Source organism: Myodes glareolus, chromosome 12, assembly GCF_982192425.1.
Source record: "Myodes glareolus chromosome 12, mMyoGla1.1, whole genome shotgun sequence".
Taxonomy (NCBI): Eukaryota; Metazoa; Chordata; class Mammalia; order Rodentia; family Cricetidae; genus Myodes; species Myodes glareolus.
The window spans coordinates 27,947,730-27,970,558 of record NC_142037.1 but is presented as its reverse complement, the minus strand read 5'-3'; the positions used below and the strand labels follow the sequence as shown (position 1 = coordinate 27,970,558).

Below are 22,829 nucleotides of genomic sequence, written 5' to 3'. Positions count from 1 at the left end.
TCCCCTGGCTGCATCTGCATACAGGCTTCTGGAAACAACTCCCCACGCTTCGAGACTGAGCTATTCCTCCTGCTGCAGCGAAGATCATCTACCTAGCTCCTATGGCAACTTGTCCTGCAACTCTAGTTGTTATAGGGATTAAATGAGCTATTACATGCCCAGCACCTAAACCAGCATCAGATACAAAAGCTCTCCAGTGCCTGATATGATTGATGTTCATAGCTCTAGGGATGACCACATGAGAAGATGGAATAGTAGCAGACTCGCGGGGCATCTCAAAAAGTGAAGAGCGTTCTGCAAAACTAACCAAGCGTTATTCTCAACTGGTTCAACGCCAAGGGCCTTGAAAGATAAAAGAAACACTAAGGGAATCCTGAAAATTAGAAAATGCCTATTAGGGAACCTCACACAGTGCAGGATCATGAATAGATTCTGGAACAGAAAATATTAGAAAGGTAAAACTCCCATAAGGTCACTGATTAACAGAGCAATAATGTTATAAATAGCCTGGTTTTGATTACTTCAGTATGGCTATGCAAAGGGTTAGCATTGGGGAACACAGGGATAAGAGTACACATACACTTCCTTACTATTTTTGCATTTTCCCTATGAATCAAAGGGAAAAAAGGCTGAGATATAGCTCAGTGATAGAGCACTTGCCTAGCATGCTCAAGGACCCAGGTTTAATTTCTACCACTGTAAAAAGTTAGGACAAGCATAACAGGTCTGCAAACTAAAGAGAAAACCAGAAGCCAGGCCAGAAATGACAAAGGCAGTGGAGGTAGCAGACAAGGATGTTCAAAGTATTGTGACTATAACATAAGAAACACAGCAGAAATGGGAAGAGACAAAACCCAAAGGATGCCTAGAGATGGCAATTTTCTATTAATGGAAAATAGCATTAATAGAGATTAATGGAGGGCGGAGTGCTACAAACCAGAGTACGGTTAAAGCCACAGCGGAGCTGTCAGAACAGAAAACGAATGAAAAGAAAACAGGGCTCAGTCAGCTGTGGGTGCCATCCCTGGGCAGTGGCCCTGGGTTCTATAAGAAAGCAAACCAAGCAAGCCAGAGGAACAAGGCAGTGAGCAGCACCACTCCAGCCTCTGCTTTAGTTCCTGCATCCAGGTTCCTTCCCTGCCACCCCTGGATGCCTGGAAATGTAAGCTAGATAAAACCTTTCCTCCCCAAGTTGCTTTTTGGTGCGGGAGAATTATCTGTATTCTGTCAATCATGTATTTTAATAAAACACTGATTGGTCAGGCAGGAAGTATAGGTGGGTCAAACAGACAGAAGTAGAGACGGGGCGATGAGAACAGGAGAATGCTGGAAAGGAGGAAGCCCATTCCTCACACTCCTGCCCAGACTCCGAAGAAGCAACATGTGATCTGCCCCACTGTAAAAAGTACTGAGCCACATGGCTAACATAGAACAGAATAATGGGTTAATATGTTACAAGAGCTAATAAGTCGCCTGAGCTAATGGGCCGATCAGTTTATATCTAATGCAGACTCTTTGTGTGATTTCTTTGGGGCTTGCCAGCTGTGGGTACCAGGCGGGACAGAAACCCCAACAAGCCGGCCCCCTCATGTTATAGCTTTTGGTCATGATGTCTTTATTATAGCAATAGAAAGTGAACTAAGACTGGCCAGTTTTATATGATTATATGGAAGGAAAACTACAGGCTGGTATCCCTCATGAACAGGACCATAAAAATCTGTAAAAATAGATTAGAAAGATCCAGTACTGTATTTGTAAGAATAAAATTAAATAATAATAATAAAAAGAGGAGCAGAAGGAGGGAGAACATGAACAAGGAAGTCAGGACCGTGAGGGGTGAGCTCACCCACTGATACAAGGGGACTGATCTAATGAGAGCTCACCAAGGCCAGCTGGACTGGGACTGAACGAGCATGTGATCAAACCAGATTCTCTGAATGTGGCTGACACGGGGACTGTCTGAGAAGCCATTGATAATGGCTCTGGGACTTGTTTCTTCTGCATATACTGGATTTTTGGGATCCAGTCTGTTTGGATACTTACCTTCCTAGACCTGGAGGGAGGGGGGGAGGAACTTGAAATTCCCACAGGGCAGGAAATCCTGAATGCTCTTAGGACTGGAGAGGGAGGAGGAGAGGGAGTGGGGGGAGTGGGAGGGTATTGGGAGGAAGGGCGGAAGTGGAAACTTTTATAAATTAATAAAAAAAAGAAAAATAAATAAAAAAAAGAAAATAAGAAACACAATCAAATCAGGGTTATCTTAGGAATGCAAACAGGCCTTAACCCCTTCAATCACCATAACTCTAATATTTAAATAGTTTTGTTAAAAGAATTTTATGATCCTCCCAATAGATAGAAAAATTATTTGGTAAAATTTAACATTTGTTAGCATTTCAAGATATGTTAAGAACTTGAAGCACTATGAATAGAAAAAAAATGCTTCAGCCTATTGAAGGAATCCAAAGACATCACACATCAATGGGTACTGACTTAGAAAGATTGATACAAGTATGTTTGGAAGTGTGTAAACAAACACTATACAGATTGAATCACTTCCTAGATTTGTACACTGAATAGCAACCTCCCATACACCTAGATGATAGTTTCTAGATTACACTCTCTAGTTCCTGGGGGAAAGCCTGACTCAGATGATGCAGGCAAAGTACAAGAACCTGCCCTACCTAACTGGAGAAAGAAGAAACAACAATAGCAGCACACTTAATAGATACAAAAGTGGAACCAGAGGTTGCCAGTGAGATACCTACGGTGCAAGCATGAGGACCCAAGTTCAGATTGCCGGAGTCCATGGGAAAAGTCAGGTACAGACACACATCTGCAATCCTAGCATTGGAGGTGGGAAGGGGGCATCAGGTGGGCAGTGGAGCTCACTGTTCAGCCAGCTCAACCGTACCGATGAGCTCTAAGTGTAGTGGGAGTCCTGGTTTAAGAGCGTAAGGCACAGATGGACAGAGAAGGATACCTGATGCCACCTTAAGGCATCCACACACCCACAGACATGTGCAGCATGTATGCACACCCACAAACAGATTAAACACACACACACACACATACACACACACAATACTGGAGCAAGCGTTAAGGGTCTCTCCCTAGCCCTTCTGGAACAAATGAGCATCAACTCATAAAAACTCATTGGACAGACAGGAAAATCTACAGATTTTCCCAATATAAATTCTTAGATGAACAAATGGAAAAGGTAAAGTTCTTTAAAGAAAGTAAATACAGAAGATCTGAGTTTAAAAAAAGAAAAACAATAGTAGGTCCTAAAATGAGTATTTGTGACATTATATGGGGAATAGATGCGTATAAAGTCAGGGAATATTTACCTGCAACTTATTAATGACCATGGTAGTTGATAATAATTTACAGTAGACAGCTTTTGGCTATCACCCCAAGTGACCGAGGAAAAAGAACAATTTTCTATATGATGGTAATTAGGTAATAAATGTGAAAGTGTTCAACATCCTTTTTAATCAAGAAAATGTCAGTTAAAACCGTTCCAAGGGCTGCGGTGATGGCTCGGTGAGTCAAGCACTTGAGTTCAGATTCCTAGAACTGCCGTGATGCCAGGAACAGCAGCAGATTCCTATAACCCAGCGCTCTACCAACAAGGTGGGACAGGAGATCCACCCCCACCACTGGAAGCTTGCCAGCCAGCCAGCCTAATGCACACAGAGTGAACGACAAAGATCCTGCCTCAGTACACAGCCCAGGTTTCCTCTGACTGCCATATGTGTGCTGTGGCACATCTGTGCTTGAACTTAAACACACACACACACAAATTAAAAAAACCTATTATTTAACCTAATAAATAAAAAGCCTTTTATTTAACCTAAGAAACCAAATACACTGCTGGTTAACTATTTTGTGAAGTGTTTTCACAAATACATAGACAAACATATACATACAAATATGTGTGTACATATACATTTTTTCATCAGTAAGCCTACATTTCAAAAGCTATTTTAAAGAATAAAAGATGTAGACAAATATTTACATCTACTATGACACTTCAAGTACCAAAGATTTAGAAAATAAAGAGTTTAAAAATATCTTTTGAAATTTAAATTTGAATTGCATAATTTCCCCCTTCTCATTCCTCTCTCCAACCCCTCCCATGTATCCCTCCTTGTTCTCAAATTCACAACCACTTTTTCTTTAATATCTATACCTACTCCTAAATATATAAATACAATCTGCTCAGTCCATATAATGTTCCCTGCGTGCTTGTTTTCAGGGCTGGACACTTAATATTTAATAACCAAGTGGTGTGCTCTTCCTTGGAAACAGTTTCCCCGACTCTCAGTATCCGCAGTTGTCTGTGGTTCGTTCTCTAGGGCTGAGGCCCCTCTCCTCTTCCACAATGGCATGTCTACTGTTGTTGCCCCATGTGGACCTTGTTTAGGCAGCCATGTTGGTAAGACTTCGTGCGTAAAGCGCCTCCGTCAGTTCTAAAACACACTCTCACAGCAGAATCCTGTTCTTCTGGCTCTTAAAATCTTTCTGCTCCCTTTTCCTGGTGACCCCTGAGCCTTACGTGGAATTGTATAGGAAAATGGTTATTAAATGACTAAATATCTAAAGAATTGAAAATTATAGTGTAGTTTAAATTAAGCATCCATGTATCTATTTTTGGCAGTACTGGAGACTGAACCCAGGACCTCCAGCATGACAGGTAAGTGCCCCATCTCCTACCACCACTGAGCTCCTTCCCAGGCCTTAACAAGCCTGTTTAAGAATACCCAGGAAGCTGGGGAAAGGCTCAGAAAATGACAGTGTGTAAAAAGCAACAAAATTACTATTAGAGTTCTTGAAAATATTTTTTATTCTAAGAAAATTATCTAGCTGTGTTTGCATAATAGAAAGGTGAGAGACTGCAATTTTGGTTTATTTCTATACTTTTTAAAACAAAGAACACGAATTCATACAAACTAAAATATGGCTAATCGTAAGATTTACCAAAATGTCCAGTTTTGTCCATCTCATTTCAGTTGAAGCCACACATGAGGGAGTAGAGAATAGCTGGCTATCACTGACACCTTCTTGAGGAAGCCGCGACTCTGAACTCTGTGCACTTGATGACTTTCCATTATGGCAAACATTCCGGGGGCCCCAGGCAGCAGCTCCCACGATTACTTTCCCATAGTCTGTTAGACACAAAGTCAAACCCCAGCGAGGACTGGCAGGACCTGAGAACCGCTTCTGTTTCTCGGCGGATGGACTAAGGATCAGGGCAACAAGAGGGAAGACAGGACAAGCAGAGGCAAGCTCCGTTCCTGCTTCACCAGATTTTATTCAACACTTCAAATCTTTCCAGCTTTTTTAGTTTTTGCTCCAAAAAAAGCATCAAGACTTTTCATCCCGCTCTTGTCGACTTTAGCCAAAGCCTTCTGAGCTGCAGTCATTTTGCCATTTTTCTGTTAATAAAAACAAGAGAGATTTGCAATATTTGAAAGTTATCATACATACAAATCACACCAGCCTGAGTCTTGCGCAGTGGGGACAGGGGCGGTGGAGTGAAAACAAGGCTGCTACTTGCTCAGGATACAGACTTCTAAAGAAAACCGGCTCCACTCTGAGGAGAGAATGCTCCAGATGGTTCCCACTGGGGACCATTTTGAGGGTGTGTTGGACAATGGCGGCAATGACATCAACAGTCGGGGGAGTCCCAGCCTGTATTCTCCACCCGATGATGAGGAGCTCACAATCTGATTTTGTGTGTGCTCTACAGAAAACCCAGGGCAGTGCTGTCATATTCAAAAGATGGCCTGCAAGGCGGTGTATTCCAGGCTGCAGCCTCGCTGTCCCACTGCGGTGGCAAAAGGGAAATGCTTGCCAAGGAGCTGCCTCTACTTCACTCTGCCCTGGAAACTTCTATTGGTCCCGGCCACTAACTCTCTTCAGTGCCGTGGTGGAGTGTAACCACTGGGAAGTGGATGGCTTTTCCATGGAAGACAAGGCAGAAAGGTTTCCACCAGAGAGACTCACAATGTCCCCACATAGAACACTGAAAGACTGAGATATTTGAGCAAAACTCAAAACTGGAATTTTTTCTGCCCAAGAAATTAAAGTTGAAAAAAAAACCTTAAATGATACATTGCTAAAATCTAAATGGGAGATAACATGTCTTGGGATGGGTGAGCATAAAGTAGGGGGGGGAGAGAAAATCATAAAGAGATACAAATTATATACGAAGCCTCAGGAAAAAACTTTCAACTATTTAAATCAAGCGAAAAGGCTAAAAAGGAGAATTTTCTTTGTGCTCTGGGTGTATCATAAAAAGAGTCACTAGCCTTAACTTAGAATAAACCTCACAGATAGTGGAAAAGCAGTATTGTCACAACACAAAAACAGGCAAGGGTCACAGCTCACAGTCTATGCAAATACAAAGTGCCAGCAAGCAAAGCGGAAAACAGGCATTTCTAGTTAAGGAAATGTCTCATTTGACAAACAAAAACTTCAAAAGTACAAGTAATCCTCGGGGCAGCCTGGTGGCAGGCAGGGGCTGGGAGTCACAGCTTCCTGGGAGCGTTTAGCTGTCTATTTCCATCGCCTGAAAAGTCTGGTGTTCTCTGAGCTCGGTCTTCTAAAGTGAGGGCAATGCAGTGGTCAGAGCAAGGACTAAATAAGAACACCTTCGTTTCATCAAAGCAAGCCAGGCAGTCGCTAACCTGAATGTGCAAACACAGCAACTGGTAAACTCACATGACTACGTGCCAGGGCTAGTGTGGTGAGAGAGGTTTAATGGCGCACACTCTCATAAGGCTAAATGAAAGGGCAGAGCGAAACCTAAGTAAAAAATGCAGCATGTTACCCATGATGCATGTGTAAGATAGAAGCCAGCAAGGAACGCTACTGGGCAGACATCTGCAGTGCATGCTGAATAGTGGAACCTGTTGTTTGTTATTTACTATAATTTCTCAGAACCTTCTTGGCAATGGGGCTGAAAACAATTCCTGGAGAGGTTTGGTTCCCTCTCTTCCACAGCTCTACAAACACACAGCAAAATTCAACCCCTTTCTGTACATCCAAGGCTTTCCTTGGATTTGCAAAATGTTTTATTCTAACATGTTCACTATCTGAACAATTGTGAATGAATTATGACATTTGAAATGCAAGTCAATCATTTTTCCTGGTGAAAAGTGTAAGCCTAGTCAATAGTGCAGGCATCATGGGGAACGTGAAGCCACTGGGCCTGTGCAACGCACCAGGACACCCGGACACACATACCTTGCCAGTCTTCAAGTCTTTAGTGTTAAACTTAGTGTAATCTTCTTTGGCTTCTACAGGTTCATCTGATACCTTTAGTTTCTGCAAGGTTAGAGCAGCGAAGCAGGGTCAGACACCATCCTCCTGCCATCCATCAGAAACAAACACATATACCCTTGGGACCCAGCGGATGCCAACAGGTGCACACTCTACACACTCCTTCACATTTCCCAAGAACTTGGGGCAGGAGGCCACATGGCTCTTCCAGGAAGCAGCCTTGGCGATGGCAGGTCACAAGAGAATAGGTACCAGACTTGGTCCCTCAAGCCTTCAATGACATAAACCCACTGCACACATCAGGCACTGTGGGGCTCCTAGGTCATTCCAGAGTGCAAGGGCAGCTGAGGGGCCGAATAAAAGGCATAGAAGTTGGAGAAAACAATCCTCCTTATGGACCCTGCTGCCAGGGGGGCCACTCCGTGCAGCCCCAGTCTGTGCTAATGCCCACCAATGAGATTCCACCACCAACTCCACACAGCGGGAGTCTTGTCTTTTCTGTTCCATTCAGCTTCCCCATTCATCCACACAAAAACCATGCACAGCAAGCAGCCAGAGAAGAGGAGACCTAAACAAACACTCCAGGTGCTGGCAGAGGATGTGGAGCTCGATCTCAAAACAAACAAAAGCTAAATTAAAATACACTTATTTATTTACTTGTGTGTTTGCTTGGGTATGTGCACGCCACGACACACATGGGAAAGAGAAAAGACAACTTGAAGAACTTGGCTGTCTGCTTTTACTACATAGATTTCAGAGAACTCAGGACTGGCTAGCTAGCATCTTTATCCCTTGAGCCATCCTACTGCCCCTGTCTCGTAACTTCTTTATCTTAAAAAAATGACCTATGTACACATATGTGTGTGTGTGCATGCACGCATGTGCATGTGCATGCTAATCTCAGTCTTCATACACATTCTGTGTCCATTAGGTCCAGTGCAGCTAGGTCACACCTTCACATATTTTCACCATTCACAAGATCCCTGTGCTCCTCATACATATCCTGTATGCGAGACTTCTGTGACCTGGGCTGAGAATTCAGGGGATCATAATGTGGAAAGAAAGTCACACCCCTCTTCTCAGAGAAAGCAGAGCTGAGTGGACGGCTTTGTGCTGCGCAGAGGGCAGACTGCAGGGGGATCACGATGTGGGTTTGCACAGAGGGCTGCGCAGAGGGCAGACTGCAGGGGGATCACAATGTGGGTTTGCACAGACCTTTTTAAGCTCTTCGTGGAACTCCTAGATACATACAAGCCAGCACCAGTGCCCTTGAGAAATGCAGTCGCATTCCCGCATCTTCCTTCACACTCTGTGTTTACTGGACAAAGAACCAGAGTCATTGCTCATGGGCTCCAGGACACAAGATAAAGACACAGGGAAATTCTGAAATTCCTTGCCGTAAGAAGGAGGAAGATTTTCTTGGCCACAGAGCAATCTCTAGCAAGGGAATCAACAGCAAAGGTTGGCTTACTATACAATAATGACCTACCAGCACAAAGTGAGCGGCTAACTATACAATAATGACCTACCAGCACAAAGTGGGCGGATGGACGCCAGGTGTGCATGCCTGCATTCCTGGCACTTAGGAGGCTGAGACAAGTGGACTGCCATGTGGGTCAAGGTCAACCTGGGCTACAAAATGAGTTGCAGTCCAGTTTGAATGACTGAATGAGACTCTGTCTCAAAAGATAAAATGAACAAAAGAATCCACCATGGCATCCAGGTACGTTGCAGAGGGGGGGTCATGAACTGGACAGGCCTTCAGCTAGGAAAGCATGGCTGACATCTGGCAATATGAAGATTGAACATGAAGACAGGAAGGTGTTTGTGCCCCTTCTCTATCACAAGTTATTTCCCATTGACTCAGGGTAGGATGTTCAGGTGCTTGGAGACCTAGCAGAGGTTGCAGAAGCTAGGAACAGGTCAGAGAGGACTCAAGGTTAGTACTGTCCTTGACCAAGGATACTTCTCTTTGGAACAATCTAAGTCAGGGTGATGAGAAGAAAAGGCTTATTGAGTGCTCAGCCTTAAATGGGACATTCAAATTCCTGTAAGGCTCACAGGACACCACCGAAAAGAGGGCAAAAGATGCAAGTGCTAGATCCCAGAGAGGAAGGCCAGGAGCACTGTTACAAGCATGGCGTGACTGTGGCGTGCACAGATGCAGAACCGCTGCACTTAGAAAGGGATGAACAAGACACGGGCAAGAAACATTCAGTCACAGACGGAGATGCCTCGTGGGGCCCAGTCCCCCCTAGACAAACTAGAGGCACCTGTGCCCTCTGAGGAGAAAGGAAGCGATTATCTTCGGGTGATAGAGCAACCGGTGAGTTTCTCAGGTTCCAGAGGACAGCTCCACACCCATGCTCACAGGGGAAGCTCTGGTTGAACCCAGTGGGCCATAAAGCAAAACCAAAATAAACAGACATGAGAGAGTGGGGTAGGAATTGGTGTAAGTGAAAGACTTTGGGACACCTCAGCATTACTGCACCCCCCTTCCTGGGAACCAGGACCCTGGTAACCAACCACGCATGCGCTGGAGCTTGAATACTTTCCATCCCCTTTGTAGTCTTTCCTCAATAGACCCAGACCCCGGAACTGGGGTGAGACGACCTGCAGATGACCTGCAAGTGTTCCTCCTTGTTCAGCCAATCCAGCAACCGCAATAGCATTGAGTTAGCTGACATTAAATGAACTAGTCAAAATAGTTGACAAATGATTTCTGGACTCTCCCTTTTGATTCTGTACTACCCCCCTCGATTCTGTGGTTTTCTCCTTTAAAATAGCCTGTAATATTCTTATAGGCATATTTAAACACTATATTGAATATGCTGCTACAATTCTAATTGGAAATGTCTTAAAACTTAGGATAACAGTGGTGGTGGTGCACACCTTTAATTCCAGCACCCGGGAGACAGAGGCAGATTAATCTCTGTGAGTTCGAGACCTGCCTGGTCTACAAGAGCTAGTTCTAGGACAGGCTCCAAAGCTCCAGAGAAGCCCTGTCTCGAAAAACAAAAACAGAAAAATTAGGATGACAAACAAGTTAATGATTTAAATAAAAGTGGCTGTAAGGTAGGGTTACACAATCAAAAAAAAATAGCCTGTAATAGACAAAGCAGGGGTCCTTCTCCTCTTGAGGCTGAGGGAACCTCTGCCACGGCAGCAAAATAAAAATTCCTCTTGCTATTGCATCAACCGCGGTGAGAGTTTTCTTGAAACACTGATGCACTGTGCGCTGTAGCAGCTGTGTTCTCACTAAGTACCAGAACTGAGACGTCTTAGAGCTCATAGACTGCTTAGGAAACCCAGAGTCACTGTCTGTTTCGGTCTGCATACAGTGCCTGCATCACCCTATAGTCACCATCTGCGTCAGTCTACAGCCAATGCCTGCGTCACCCTACAGTCTCTGCGTCAGTCTACAGTCACTTACTGTATCAGTCTACAGCCAGAGTCTGCATCAGCCTACATCCAGAGTCTGCATCAGTCTACAGTCACCATCTGCTTACAGTCACCATCTGCTTACAGTCACTTTCTGCGTCAGTCTATAGCCACCACCTGCATCAGTCTACAATCAGAGTCTGCATCAGCCTACAGTCGGAGTCTGCATCAGTCAACAATCAGAGTCTGCATCAGCCTACAGTCGGAGTCTGTGTCAGTCAACAATCAGAGTCTGCATCAGTCTACAGTCGGAGTCTGCGTCAGCCTACAGAGTCTGCGTCAGCCTACAGTCATCGTCTGCGTCAGCCTACAGTCAGAGTCTGCATCAGTCAACAGTCGCTGTCTATTTCAGTCTTATTGGTTCAAGCAGTGGTTCTCAACCTGTGGGTCATGACCCCATTTTCACAGAGGTCACCTAAAGCCATCAGTAAACACATATTAACATTACAATTTATAACAGCAGCAAAATTACAGTTATTAAGTAGGAATGAAAACAATTTTATGGTGGGGTCACCACAGTATGAGAAACTGTATTAAAGTGTTTTGCAGCACTAGGAAGATTGAAAAATCACTGGTCTAGAGTTACAGTTGGGCTTTTACAGAAAAAGTGCGGACCTTGGATCTAAATCCAAAATGATAAAAGCATAAATTACTTAATGTTGGAAACTCAAATTAAAAAAATAAAATAGAAAACAGGGATAGAGGAGAAACTAAAAAAATATATTACTCGGTATGCTCAAAACACATTAGGTAGATATATGAAATTCTTGAAGACTGAAAAATTATGTATACATATATAAAAATAAAAGACTAGTGATTCAACAGTTAGTGTCCAGTGGGGCAAAGCAGCAGACAGCCAGGTATGACAGGACATGGCTATAATCCTAGTCATTCATGGAGGTGGAGGACTGTGAGCGAGGTCTAGGCCAACCTGAGCTGTATATAGAGATGCTGCCTCAAAAATAAACAAGTGAAAAAATAAAATGGAAATATTTTAAAAAGAAAGGAGGAAGTATCAGGTGTGGTGGTGCACTCCTTTGTTACCAGCACTTGGGAGGAAGAGGCAGGTAGGCCTCTCTGAGCTTCAGGCTAGTCACAGCTACGAGATCCTGTCTCAAAATAACAACAACAACAACAAAGGAAAGAAAAGGAAGAAATACTTTATTCCAGAAGGTCTCAATGGGGAAAACCAGACTGGAAGGATGTGGGATTCCCCTCTGTATGCTGTGAATATGTTCATTCATGGACCATTGTTTAATAAAGAAGCTGCTTTGGCTCTTTCTGTCTACACTGGAAAAATGAATCAGTAGTTAAGAGCACTGATTGCTCTTGGGAGGATCTTCATTCACTACCCAGCACCCATATGGCAGCTCACACCGTTCTGTAACTCTGGGCTCTGCAGGCAATGAACATATGAAGGCTAAATACTGACATACGAAATAAAAATAAATAAATCTTGTTTTAAAAATGTGAAAACTTGCAAACATGAGTTTAGACTAATTCACGGGTATCCCTGAGTTACCAAGGAACACAGATTTGAGGAGATATACACTTCATCTTTTTTTGAAGAAGAGAAATCTACAAACGTTGTCGAGAGCGCCTACAACCTGTTATGGCAGGGCAATTATTTTTCTCTCTGTCCTCTGTAGCTACTGCTAGAGGTTAACCTAGACTGAAAGTACCTGAGCGGAGCAGACATCTATAGATCTCTGCCCAGGGTTATCCTTCACAGATGTGATACCCTAGACTAGCTGTTCTCAACCTGTGAGTCACGATCCTGTTTGGCGGGGGCGGGGGGGGGTTGACTAACATTGTCACAGAGGTCAAATATCATATAGCCTACATATCAGGCACTTACATTATGATTCATAACAGTAGCCAAGTTATAGCTATAAAATAGCAACTAAAATAGTCTTATGGTTTGGGTCACCAAATGAGGAACTGTATTAAAGAGAGGGTTTCAGCATTAGGAAGGTTGAAAACCAGTTTTAGATAATCAAGGTGTGTCCTTGTTCTCATTCTGGAGTAACACGTAGGGACCTAAGACTTGGCCAGAACTGTGAGGTAGGCTACAGCTGTGACCAGGAGCAGCTAACACCTAGCTTCTTCATCTGGACCTGGGAAATTAGCACAAGCTTTGGAGCAATCAGGGTGGCAATTTTGGGACCATCCCGAAGAAGAAAAGGCGTTCCAAAAAAGCTGGGGGAGATGAATGCTTGCCTGCTAATACGAGAACCAGGAGAACAAAGTGATGTATGCCGTGGCATATGCTTGTAATCCCAGCACTTGGGGGACAGAGACAGGCAGGTCAGCCTGGCCCTAACTGGTGAGCTCTAAGCCAGTAAAAGACAGTAAGAAAACAAGGTGGATGGTGTATCTGAAGCTGTCCCTTAGCTTTCACAGGCATGTGTGTACATGTAGTGTGCATCCACATACATGCACATGTGTGTGCACACACACCCTTATATATGCATGAACACAAACATGCAAAGGGCCACTATTAACAGATGACAATCATATAGAAGTAATCTTTCAAACTCAGAAAAGAGTCCAGGTCATCCTTTTTTCAAAGGAGTTTTTGTGTCACAAAAACCATGCTGTGCCCTTTGTGCCAATGATAATTAAAACTTGGCAACATGACTTTCAGTTACATGTAGTCAATGCAAGATTTCAGCCAGTGTGGCTGCAGACACCTGTAATGTCAATCTTGGAAGGCTAAAGCAGAAGGACTAAGTTCAAAGCCAGTCTGAGCCACACAGTGCAACCCTATCTCAGGGGGCAAAATTTTTAAAATTATTTACCTGTAAAGATTTGTTCTGTTTTTATTCATATGTATGTGTGTATATGCAAAGTTGTGTGCAGGTGCCCACTGAGGCTAAAGAGGACATCAAATACTCTGGAGCCCTGGAGCCAGAGTTATGGGTGGTTGTAGGAACCTATCATGGGTGCTTAGAACCAACTCTGGTTCTCTGGGCAAAAGGAGCTGTTATGGCCGTATCTCGGAATCCCAAAAGAAACCACAAAGTCAGTTTTCTGATATAAATGCAAGAGAATCTTTGTTTAGCAAGCTTAAACTCGGACCACAAACCTCCAGCACACCGACGCAGCGGGTGAAAAGAGAATGCAGCCTGAGTTCAGAAAAAGACAAGCTTTTACAAAGGGAAAATGTCACAAGTAAGGGGTACACGTCTTGTTGTCTTGGGATTGGGTAAAGAGGGTACAGAATAAGAGGATTTCTGAAACCATTGGTCAGTTTTGCAGCGTGAAGTCCTAACAGAGAACCATAGATGACTGACAAGGTACCTGTGAGGGCAGGATGTCTTCAGAGACATCTGGACCTTGTTCATTTTTCTGGTCTCACACCTTAATTGGCTGTCTGTTTTAAATTTCTCTATCACAGCACATTTCTGGAACTGAGGTCAATCCTAGGTCACCAGTTGTCTTAAAAGAAGTCCCATCTTTTAAGATGGAGTATGTGAGGTCACGTTGCACTTAAATCTCAGGGTCTCACATTCCACCCTCTGAAAGGTTCCTGAGTTCCAATCACGGGACTCAAGTTCTGTAGCTTTCCTGGGCTCCTGGAGAGGGACTGATATTGGGTCTACATCATCACCAGCTGAACTGCCCCCGTTTTTCTTTTAAAACACCATACCAATTTGTTTAAGGTGCAAGGCCCAAAAGTGAGTAACATGACTAGAATAAGGAGAAGACCCAGTAGGGTAAAATTAAGGTGGTGAACCAGGGTGATGAATTAAACCAGGACTCAAACCATCCTTGGCTGGCTGGCCTTGCAATTCTTTTCCCATCTAGCCAGTCCTCCCCTAACTTTAGCCATGGATTCCTTTTTAACACTCAAGTGGCCTAGCATTCCTCTCCCAGAGCTGCATACAAATCTCCCGGTTGTAGGAAGATGAAGTCTAAATCTCTCCTATTCTGCACAGCTACTTCAGCTAAGGAGGTTAGAGATTCCTGTAAAAGGGAGAGCGAGATCTCTAGTCCCTCTATGTCCAAGTCAATGGATGCTCGAAGACTAGAGTAATGCTGATTTGGGCTGAATCACATGTAGACTCCAGGGTAACCTTTGCAAAAGTTCCGGGTGAGTGCTGGTCAAGAGTGATTTCCTGTCTCCGTGCTGAGGTCCAAAGAGCTAGGTCCCCAATAGTTACCATATGTTTCCCATCCCCAGTTCATACAGAAAGTCAGTCCCCCATCCACATCTGTAGGACTCAGGACAGTCTCTCTCATCTCCATGACATACACAGATGGGGATGTCCCTCGGGTGTCTCCAAAGAGATGGGTGACCGCAGTCTATTTCCTTTTCACCCACTCCCTTATTCCCAAGGTGGGACAGGGCTTGGGGTTGCCCTGGCCCTGGCATACAGGGAAGACCTGCCCCAGGTCTTGGTCCAGAATATCCCAAGTACCAGCTGCTAAGTCACATTAAGTCTACTTCAAGGTCGGGCTACCAGATGCCTTGCAGGGCCTGTTGAGGCTGCATGTGTCTGATCACCATTTTTAGAAGTGATCACCCATGTTAGTCTCCAGGGTACATGCAGACTCTTTTGTGAGCTGGTGGCGCCACTGCAGTTAGGAGGCAGATGATTGCCGCTGCCAGATCACACACAGCTTGAGGGGATGATTCCTTGAGTCCCTTGACGTTTCCCATCCATTACCCTGATAGTCTTCCTTTAAGGTGAAAGGATCTGTTGGTCTGGCGTGTGAGTAGTGGACCCAAGTGGCAATACTGTGGACCTTGAGTGCAGTCAGTGTGGTCAGCAGAATTACATAGGGTCCTGTCCACTTGAGTTCCAAAGGCTTTGTCCGGTGTCTCTTGACATACACCCAATCTCCTGGCCAGAACCTGTGGGATTGGGGTGGGGGAGGGGGCACCAGATTCATAAAGCACTCTTAACTTAGGTCAGACCTCCTTGTAGGCCCATTGGATTCCCCATACAGTGTCAAGGATTTCATGGCCAGCCAAATCTGCTAACAGGTTTGCCTGGAGATTGGGGGTAATGGGAAGTGATGTACCAAACATAATCTCAAACAGGGTTAGTCCCTTCTGGTAGGAGTAATTTCTAACTCTATATAGGGAAAAGGGAAGGAGAACCACCCCGTCTGTGCCAGTCTCTAAGGTCAATTTAGTTAGGGTCTCTTTTAGCATTCTGTTCATCCTTTTTACTTGTCCTGAGCTCAGGGGTCTGTGTGCACAATGCAGTTTCCAATTGCTCCCCAGGATGGTGACTAAATTCTGATTTACCCCAAATGTGGCCCAATATCTGACAATATCATGGTTGAAAAGTCATACCTGAGCAGGATGTCTTCGAGTAGTTTCTTTGCCACTACCTGAGCTGCTTTATATTTGGTTGCAAAGACTTCAATCTATCCGGAAAGAGTGTCTACGAATACTAGCAGATGCCTGTAACCATACTTGCCAGGTTTTATCTCAGTGAACTCTACTTCCCAGTAGGCCCCAGGCTTCTTATCTCAGTCAAGTCCAGGATTTTTAGGGTTGGCTACGGTGTTGGTGAGTTAACAGGCTTTATAGCTAGTAGCGATGTCAGTAATTTTTTGTTGTATGTCTTTGATTTTTTGATTGTCTAACCAAGTCCTGCATTCTCTGGGTTCCCATATGAGAAGATCGATGAATCCTGTTGAGTAGCTTCTTTCCCAGGTGTTCAGGGAGGATGACTTTACTGTCTGCTGCCCTCTACTATCCATCCAGACACTGCATCATAGGGGTCTTGATCCAGGCTAGATCTTCCTTAGTGTATCCAGGATACTCGGGCCTGGATCTACCAGTACATGTGCAAAGACTACATTAGTATGGAGTACCATCTGCCGGGTGCTTTTGTCTGCCAGGTTGTTTCTGCTGGGGATGGGTCTATCTCCTCTGTGGTGCCCCAGGCAATGGATGATGGCCAGTTTCTTGGGCAACCTTTTTAGAAGGGTCAGAATTTCATCTTTATTTTTGATGCTTTCCCTCTTTGGTTAACAACCCCCCCCCCTTTTGCATACTGCCCCATGCACATGCGACATGATCAAAGTGTACCGGATGTCAGTTTAGATGTTAACCTTTCACACTTCCTCAAGGCAATCAGTTCTGCTAGTTGGCATTGACTCTGCTCATATTGCCTACTCTGTAGTGGTGGCCACTGTCCTCGCATACCTTCGGCCGTCCTGCATGAAGCTGCTGCATGCAGTCTTGTACATTAGGTGTCCTGTAGGTCTGTCCTAAGGCTGTGTGCTTGGGCCAGGATCCTGAACGGTAGTGCAGTGGTGCTTCCAGCTCGGAATCCAGAGCTGAGGGTACCTGGCACCCGGCAAGTTATTCTGGCGGGGTTTAGCAAGAGTTTGATAATGAGTCATTCTGTCACTGTCCAGCCATCGACTGGGTGGCGGGGGTGGTTATGGTGAGGTTTTGTCCCAAGATCAGTTTGTCAAGTGTCCTTGACTAGCTGGACCACAGTTGCTATTTTATGGAGGCAGGGTGGCCATCCAGCTGCCACAGGGTCCAACTTCTTGGACAGGTAGGCTACAGGCTGTTGCCAGAAGCCCAATGTTTAAGGACTCCCTTGGCTATTCCTCTGCTTTCATCTACATACAGATGAAATGGTCTGGTCACATCTGACAGACCCAGTGCTGATGCCAAGAGTAGTCTTTGTTTGAGTTTGTCAAAGGCCAATTGGTGGTCCTTAGTCCAAGTAAAATCCCAGCCCTCCTTGGTGGCTTCATAAAGGGTTTAGCCAGTTCTGCAAAGTCTGGGATCCATGGGTAATAGAAATTTGCAGAGCGAAAGAACTCTTTCACTTGCCTGGCAGTAGTAGGCATAGGGATCTTAAGTACTGTCTCTTTCTGTGTGTCTGAAAGCCATTGTTGTTCTTCCTTTAAGATGTACCACAGGAACATTACCTACGGCATGCAGATTTGGGCTTTCCTGGCCAAGGCATGGTACCTAGGTCTCCCAGAGTTTGTAATAGTCGTTCAGTCCCAATTAGGCAGGTCTCTTGATCTATGGCTGCAATAGTAGGTCACCAACATACTGCAACAAACTGATATCTGCATTCCGTTCCCGGTGCTCACACAGGTCCTCCTTTAGAGCTTCATCGAGGATTCTTTTGAATCCCCGTTGTAGCCTCGTCCATGTCAGCTGGCCAATGATCTCAATCTCTGGGTCATGTCATTCAAAGGCAAAGTACTGTTGGCTTTTGGGGGTATCTTTTAGGTCCAGACCAGTATACTATTGCTGGTCTGGGAGCAATGAGTAAGTTGTATGGGTTAGGCACTGTGGGGTGTATGTCAATTACCCTCTTGTTGACCTCCCACAAGTCCTGGATCATTCTATAATCATTAGTGTGAGACTTCTTGACAGGCAGCAGAGTGTTTTCCAGGCTGACTGCACAGGCCTGAGGACCCCCAAGTCCAGCAACCTCTTGATGTGGGGTGTGATGCCCTTATTGGCCTCAAGAGGCATAGAGTACTGGCAGACCTTGACTGGGTTTGCTCCTGGTTTGGTTTCTACATATACAGGGAAGCAATGCTTAGCCAGCCCATATCCCCTGTCTCGGCCCATGAGGATGGAACTTCTGAAGCCATTTCTCTAGTTGGGGGTAAGGCTCCATGGCTACCAGCTGTAGCCTCTACTCTTCTGCCTGACTACTTGTCACCAAATATGCAAATGGCTTTTCCATCTTCATTAGGCAATTTAGCTCCTTTATCAGAGAAATGTATCTAGGCTTTCATTTTGGTCAGTTAATCACGGGCCTATAAGGGGTACAGGCACTCTGGGATCACCAGGTTCCAAGTCTACCATTCTTTGAGCAGTTCATGAATAAAGTCTGGCACCAGAAGCATCCTGGATCCAAGTCTTTTTGTCTGTTATGGGTCCATCAGTCCTCAGTAACACTGAGTTCTGGGCTCTTCTGTCCACCATAAAGTCAACTGGTTTCCCCTCCACTCTTAGGGTTACCCTGGGCTCGGGGAGGGGGACCCAAACCCTATCTCCTCTAATCGCTGTCCAGGTCTGTTTCCAAACTTTGGTATTTCTCCTTGCTGCCTTCCGAGGGCATGCTTTAACCCAGTGCCCTTCCTCTTTACAGTATGCACACTGATTCTTTCCCACACGGGGCCTTCCTTTATTAGATTTTGGTTTTCTGTCTTCCTCTCCAGCAGTCAGGTGTCGTGAGAGGCTCCCACGCCCCTCCAACTCCTCTGTGGCAGTGCATACTCTAGCAGGCTGTTGGATCTTGTGCTGCTCTTTTTGTCTTTCCTTCGCACTAACCCTATTATCATAGACCTTTTCTGCCACTAGCACTAAGTCTCAGACACTCATTTCTCTACAGCAGTCTAGGCTTAGCAATTTTTCTCTAATGTCTGGAGCTGACTGGAAAATAAAAGTCATCATCATTATAGAAACAACTTCAATGTCCTGGGACTGGGGATCGTAGAGCATATACCTCCTAATGGTCTCCTCGAGGCGCTCCATGAATGCTGCTGGTCTTTCATCTGCTCTCTGTGTTACAGCCCAGATTTTACTCCTATTAGCGTGGGTGGCTGCTCTGAGACCAGCCAATAGAACCTGACGGTAGACCAAGAGGTTCCTCTTACCTTCATATGTATTATAATCCCACTCAGGACGATTTAGGGGAAAGGCTGCATCTATAAGTGGCTCAAGTTTTGTGGGCACTCCTGTGGGGCCGGGAACCAATTTCCGGGCCTCGATCTGTACCAGGTCCCTCTCTTCTGCAGTCAGAAAAATTTTTAATAGCTGCTGGCAGTCATCCCACGTGGGTTGATGATTTATAAATAAACTTTCAAGGAGACCAATAACTTTACTAGGATTTTTCAAGAAAGGTGGACATGAGGCTTTCCAACGATAGAAGTCACTAATGGTGAAGGGCCAGTCACGATTTGGTTGATTCCTATCCTTATCTGGGGCCCCTGCTGCTCGAAGGATCTCTGTGCTAGACTCAGGGTAATCTCCCCTCTGGCTGCGAGTCCCATGAGCTGGTCCCTCTCTCACTGGGACCAGCAGAAGAGGGGCAGGCTGAGTGAGTGGTTGGGCAGGTGGGGCTGTTGCACCACCAGGGGAAAGAATATAGGATGGAGGGGGAAAGATTTCTTCCTCTGTGTTGCCGCTTTGGAGAATTTCTGGCTTAGGAGCAGAAGGAGTGTTAGCAGGCAGCTTCCGTTCTCCTGGCCTCCAGCTCCCAGACTGCTCCTCTGAGACAAGGGTGCTGCGAGTCAGCCAGCGAGGCTGGGACACAGCTTGGACTCCCAGTATGGGTGAGGATGGGAACTTGGCGAGTGTGGTCTGGCGGGGCTGAGATGCATCACGTGGTGAACACTCTGCAGCAGTCAGAAACTTAACCTGTCGAGGTAAGAAAGATTTAACCCAGGAAGGAGGGTTTTGTACCAAGTCACACCAGATCACAATGTAAGGGACGTGATCTGGGCATCCTCCCTGGGGTCTGAAGACAATGCCTTCTATTGCTTCTATGAAGATCAGGTTGAAAGATTCCCTCCTGCGGCTATCCAGTGTTAAGAGTTGGCCATTCTGACCATTAAAAAGTTTAGGCTTCTTAATCAGAACTGAAACTATGAGCACATGCATTTACATCCAAGTAGTGGGTGAGAGGTAGATCCAGAAGAGAAGTTGTCTCTCCCATTGTGTTCACCTCAGTCAAATGCACAAATACAGACAAACTTAAACACTACAGAAAACCAAGGGCACAGAGAAAGAACTTGCCCCAAAGAGACCAAAGACACAGAAAGAAACAGAAAGATGGTTTGTCACTCTGCTGCAGGCATGACTCACCCATGGCAGGGCTCCCAAATACTGTCCAGATAGCATAGGGCTCTCCGGCCTACCAGAAATGAGGTTCCCGTGGAATCATGGAACCCAAAAGTTATGCATGTGTCTCAAAATTTCTAACGAAACCACAAAGCCGATTTCGGTATTGCAATGTAAATTCAAGAGGATCTTTGTTTAGCAAGCTTAAGTTAGGACCACAGTCCAACACAGCGGGTGAGAAGAGAATGCAGCCTGAGTTCAGAAAAAGACAAGCTTTTAAAGGGAGAAGTGCAGCAAGTAAGAGGTACACGTCTTGTTGTCTTGGGATTGGGTAAAGAGGGTACAGAGTAAGAGGATTCCTGAAACCATTGGTCAGTTTTGCGGCGTGAAGTCCTAACAGAGAACCATAGATGACTGACAAGGTACCTGTGAGGGCAGGATGTCTTCAGAGACATCTGGACCTTGTTCACTTTTCTGGTCTCACACCTTAACTAGCTGTCTGTTTTAAATTCTCTATCACAACACATTCCTGGAACTGAGGTCAATCCTAGGTCACCAGTTGTCTTAAAAGAAGTCCCATCTTTTAAGATAGTCTGTGAAGTCACACTGCACTTAAATCTCAGCATATCACAGAGTGAGTACTCAGAGCTGTTGGGTCAGTTCTCTAGCCCTCAGCAGTGCATGTTAATAGAAGCATCTTTGCTAAAATCAACAAGGTTTACACCATTCAGGAAAAATCTACAAACTAAAACAGTCATATAGTACAAAGCTCAAGTCATACTATGTCACGCAAGCATTCAAGACAGTTTTTTCCCCTTTAAAATAGAATAGAAAAGGCTCAAGTGACGGTTAAAAGCACAGTAGTTTTCTAAGTCCCTAAAGGTGTCTTGGTCACAGTTTCTTACCTTTGATGGAGGGTTTGGAACTGAAGCTGGAGGTTCTGGAAGCCTAAGGAAGGTAACAGTGAGAATCATGGTCATGGTATGTCTCATAGACAACAGAGAAGCTGTAGTGAGCCTTATCTGCAGAGACCTGACCTTTACATATCATCCTGCTCACCTCAGTGAGGAAGGCAGCCTCACCGAATGAATGACACCTTACCTCTTATGTCCTGACATAAACATAGCCATGTTTATGCTAAAGACACAGTTAGAACCTGTTTTGTTGAAGTCAGTGGCTTACCTTTCAGCTCCATGACTGCATTTTGGCAGAGGAGCATATTTTTCTTCATAAGTGACAATTTATTTAAATAAATGACATTAATTTAAAAGTAAAAAGTACTGTAACTGTTGGGAAAAGTCACATGAACACTGTTGTCTCTCTATCAAAGAGTAGTTTACTTTGCATTATCTTTCACTCAAAATATTTAAGCCAAAATTCAGTGTAACAGAAAAAAAAGTCAGCACAATTAATGGAAAGGAAACAAAGGCCTCTCTGAAGACGAGCAGCTTGGGAATCCAGAGAACATCAAGCAGAGAGACAGTTGGTAACTGGTCAGGAAACCAGCTTCCGCTACAGCTTCTGAAGTTGGTGTGATGAGCAGCTTTTCCTGTCAACTTGACACAACCTAGAATTACTCAGGAAGAGGGAACCTCAACTGAAGAATCGCCCTGAAGAGGCTGATGGGCCTGTGGGTACGTCTGTGAGGTACTGTCTTGATGGATGAAGGAGGACCCTGCCCACTGTGTGCAGCACCATCCCCAGGAAGTGGGCCCACACTGTATAAAAAAGCTACAAAAGCAAGTTAATATGCAGTATCTCTTATTACTCTGGTTTCTGTTCCAGGCTCCTGCCCAGGTTTCCCTTGAAGATGGACTGTAACTTGTAGGTCAAAATAATCCTTCCCTTCCCCAGGTTGTCCTTGGTTAGTGCTATATCTCAGTAACAGAAAGCAAACTAGAACAGCAGGATCTATGGAATTTGTTGGAAGCAGCAACTATATTATCTCCTATTATACAATAAAGAAGAAAAAGGATTTAAACAGGATCAAAAAAAGCTATTAAGTCATCAGGCATATAAAACTTTAATACCAGCTACTAATATCTTGAAAATTAACAAGAAAACGCCTTTAAGACACATTAAAGATCTTTATAAGGGAAGGCTACAAATAAGGTCATCCTAAAGACCAACCACTCTTGCAGCCCTCCAGGGTTCCAGTCTGCAGTGATCTCAGCACTTAGCACCAGGAAGGCACTTGGTGGTGGAGATCTTATAATTCATTGTGCATGGGGCACACTATAGAACTTGTAATTTTAAAAACTATTACTGTCTCTTTTTACTTCCCATCTCTCTTTTAAAATGACCACAA

At 44.8% G+C, this 22,829-nt stretch overlaps 1 protein-coding gene across 7 annotated transcripts in view; it reads right to left on the bottom strand.

The window, feature by feature from the left end:
* Rnaseh2b (ribonuclease H2 subunit B) overlaps nucleotides 1–22,829 on the bottom strand; it is a 62,783-nt gene that overhangs the window by 9,214 nt on the left and 30,740 nt on the right. For 2 of the 7 annotated variants that reach the window (XM_048422218.3, XM_048422219.3), the window contains 2 exons: nucleotides 21,427–21,469; nucleotides 7,252–20,098 (listed from right to left, as the gene is read on the bottom strand). In XM_048422218.3, the coding sequence (XP_048278175.3) occupies nucleotides 19,049–20,098; nucleotides 21,427–21,469 (1,093 nt within the window). In that variant the 3' untranslated portion in view covers nucleotides 7,252–19,048. Of the gene's footprint in view, nucleotides 1–4,822; nucleotides 5,439–7,251; nucleotides 20,099–21,426; nucleotides 21,470–22,829 lie in introns of those variants that run through there. The other 5 variants (XM_048422220.3, XR_007229513.3, XM_087912174.1 and 2 more) reach the window with 5 other exon arrangements.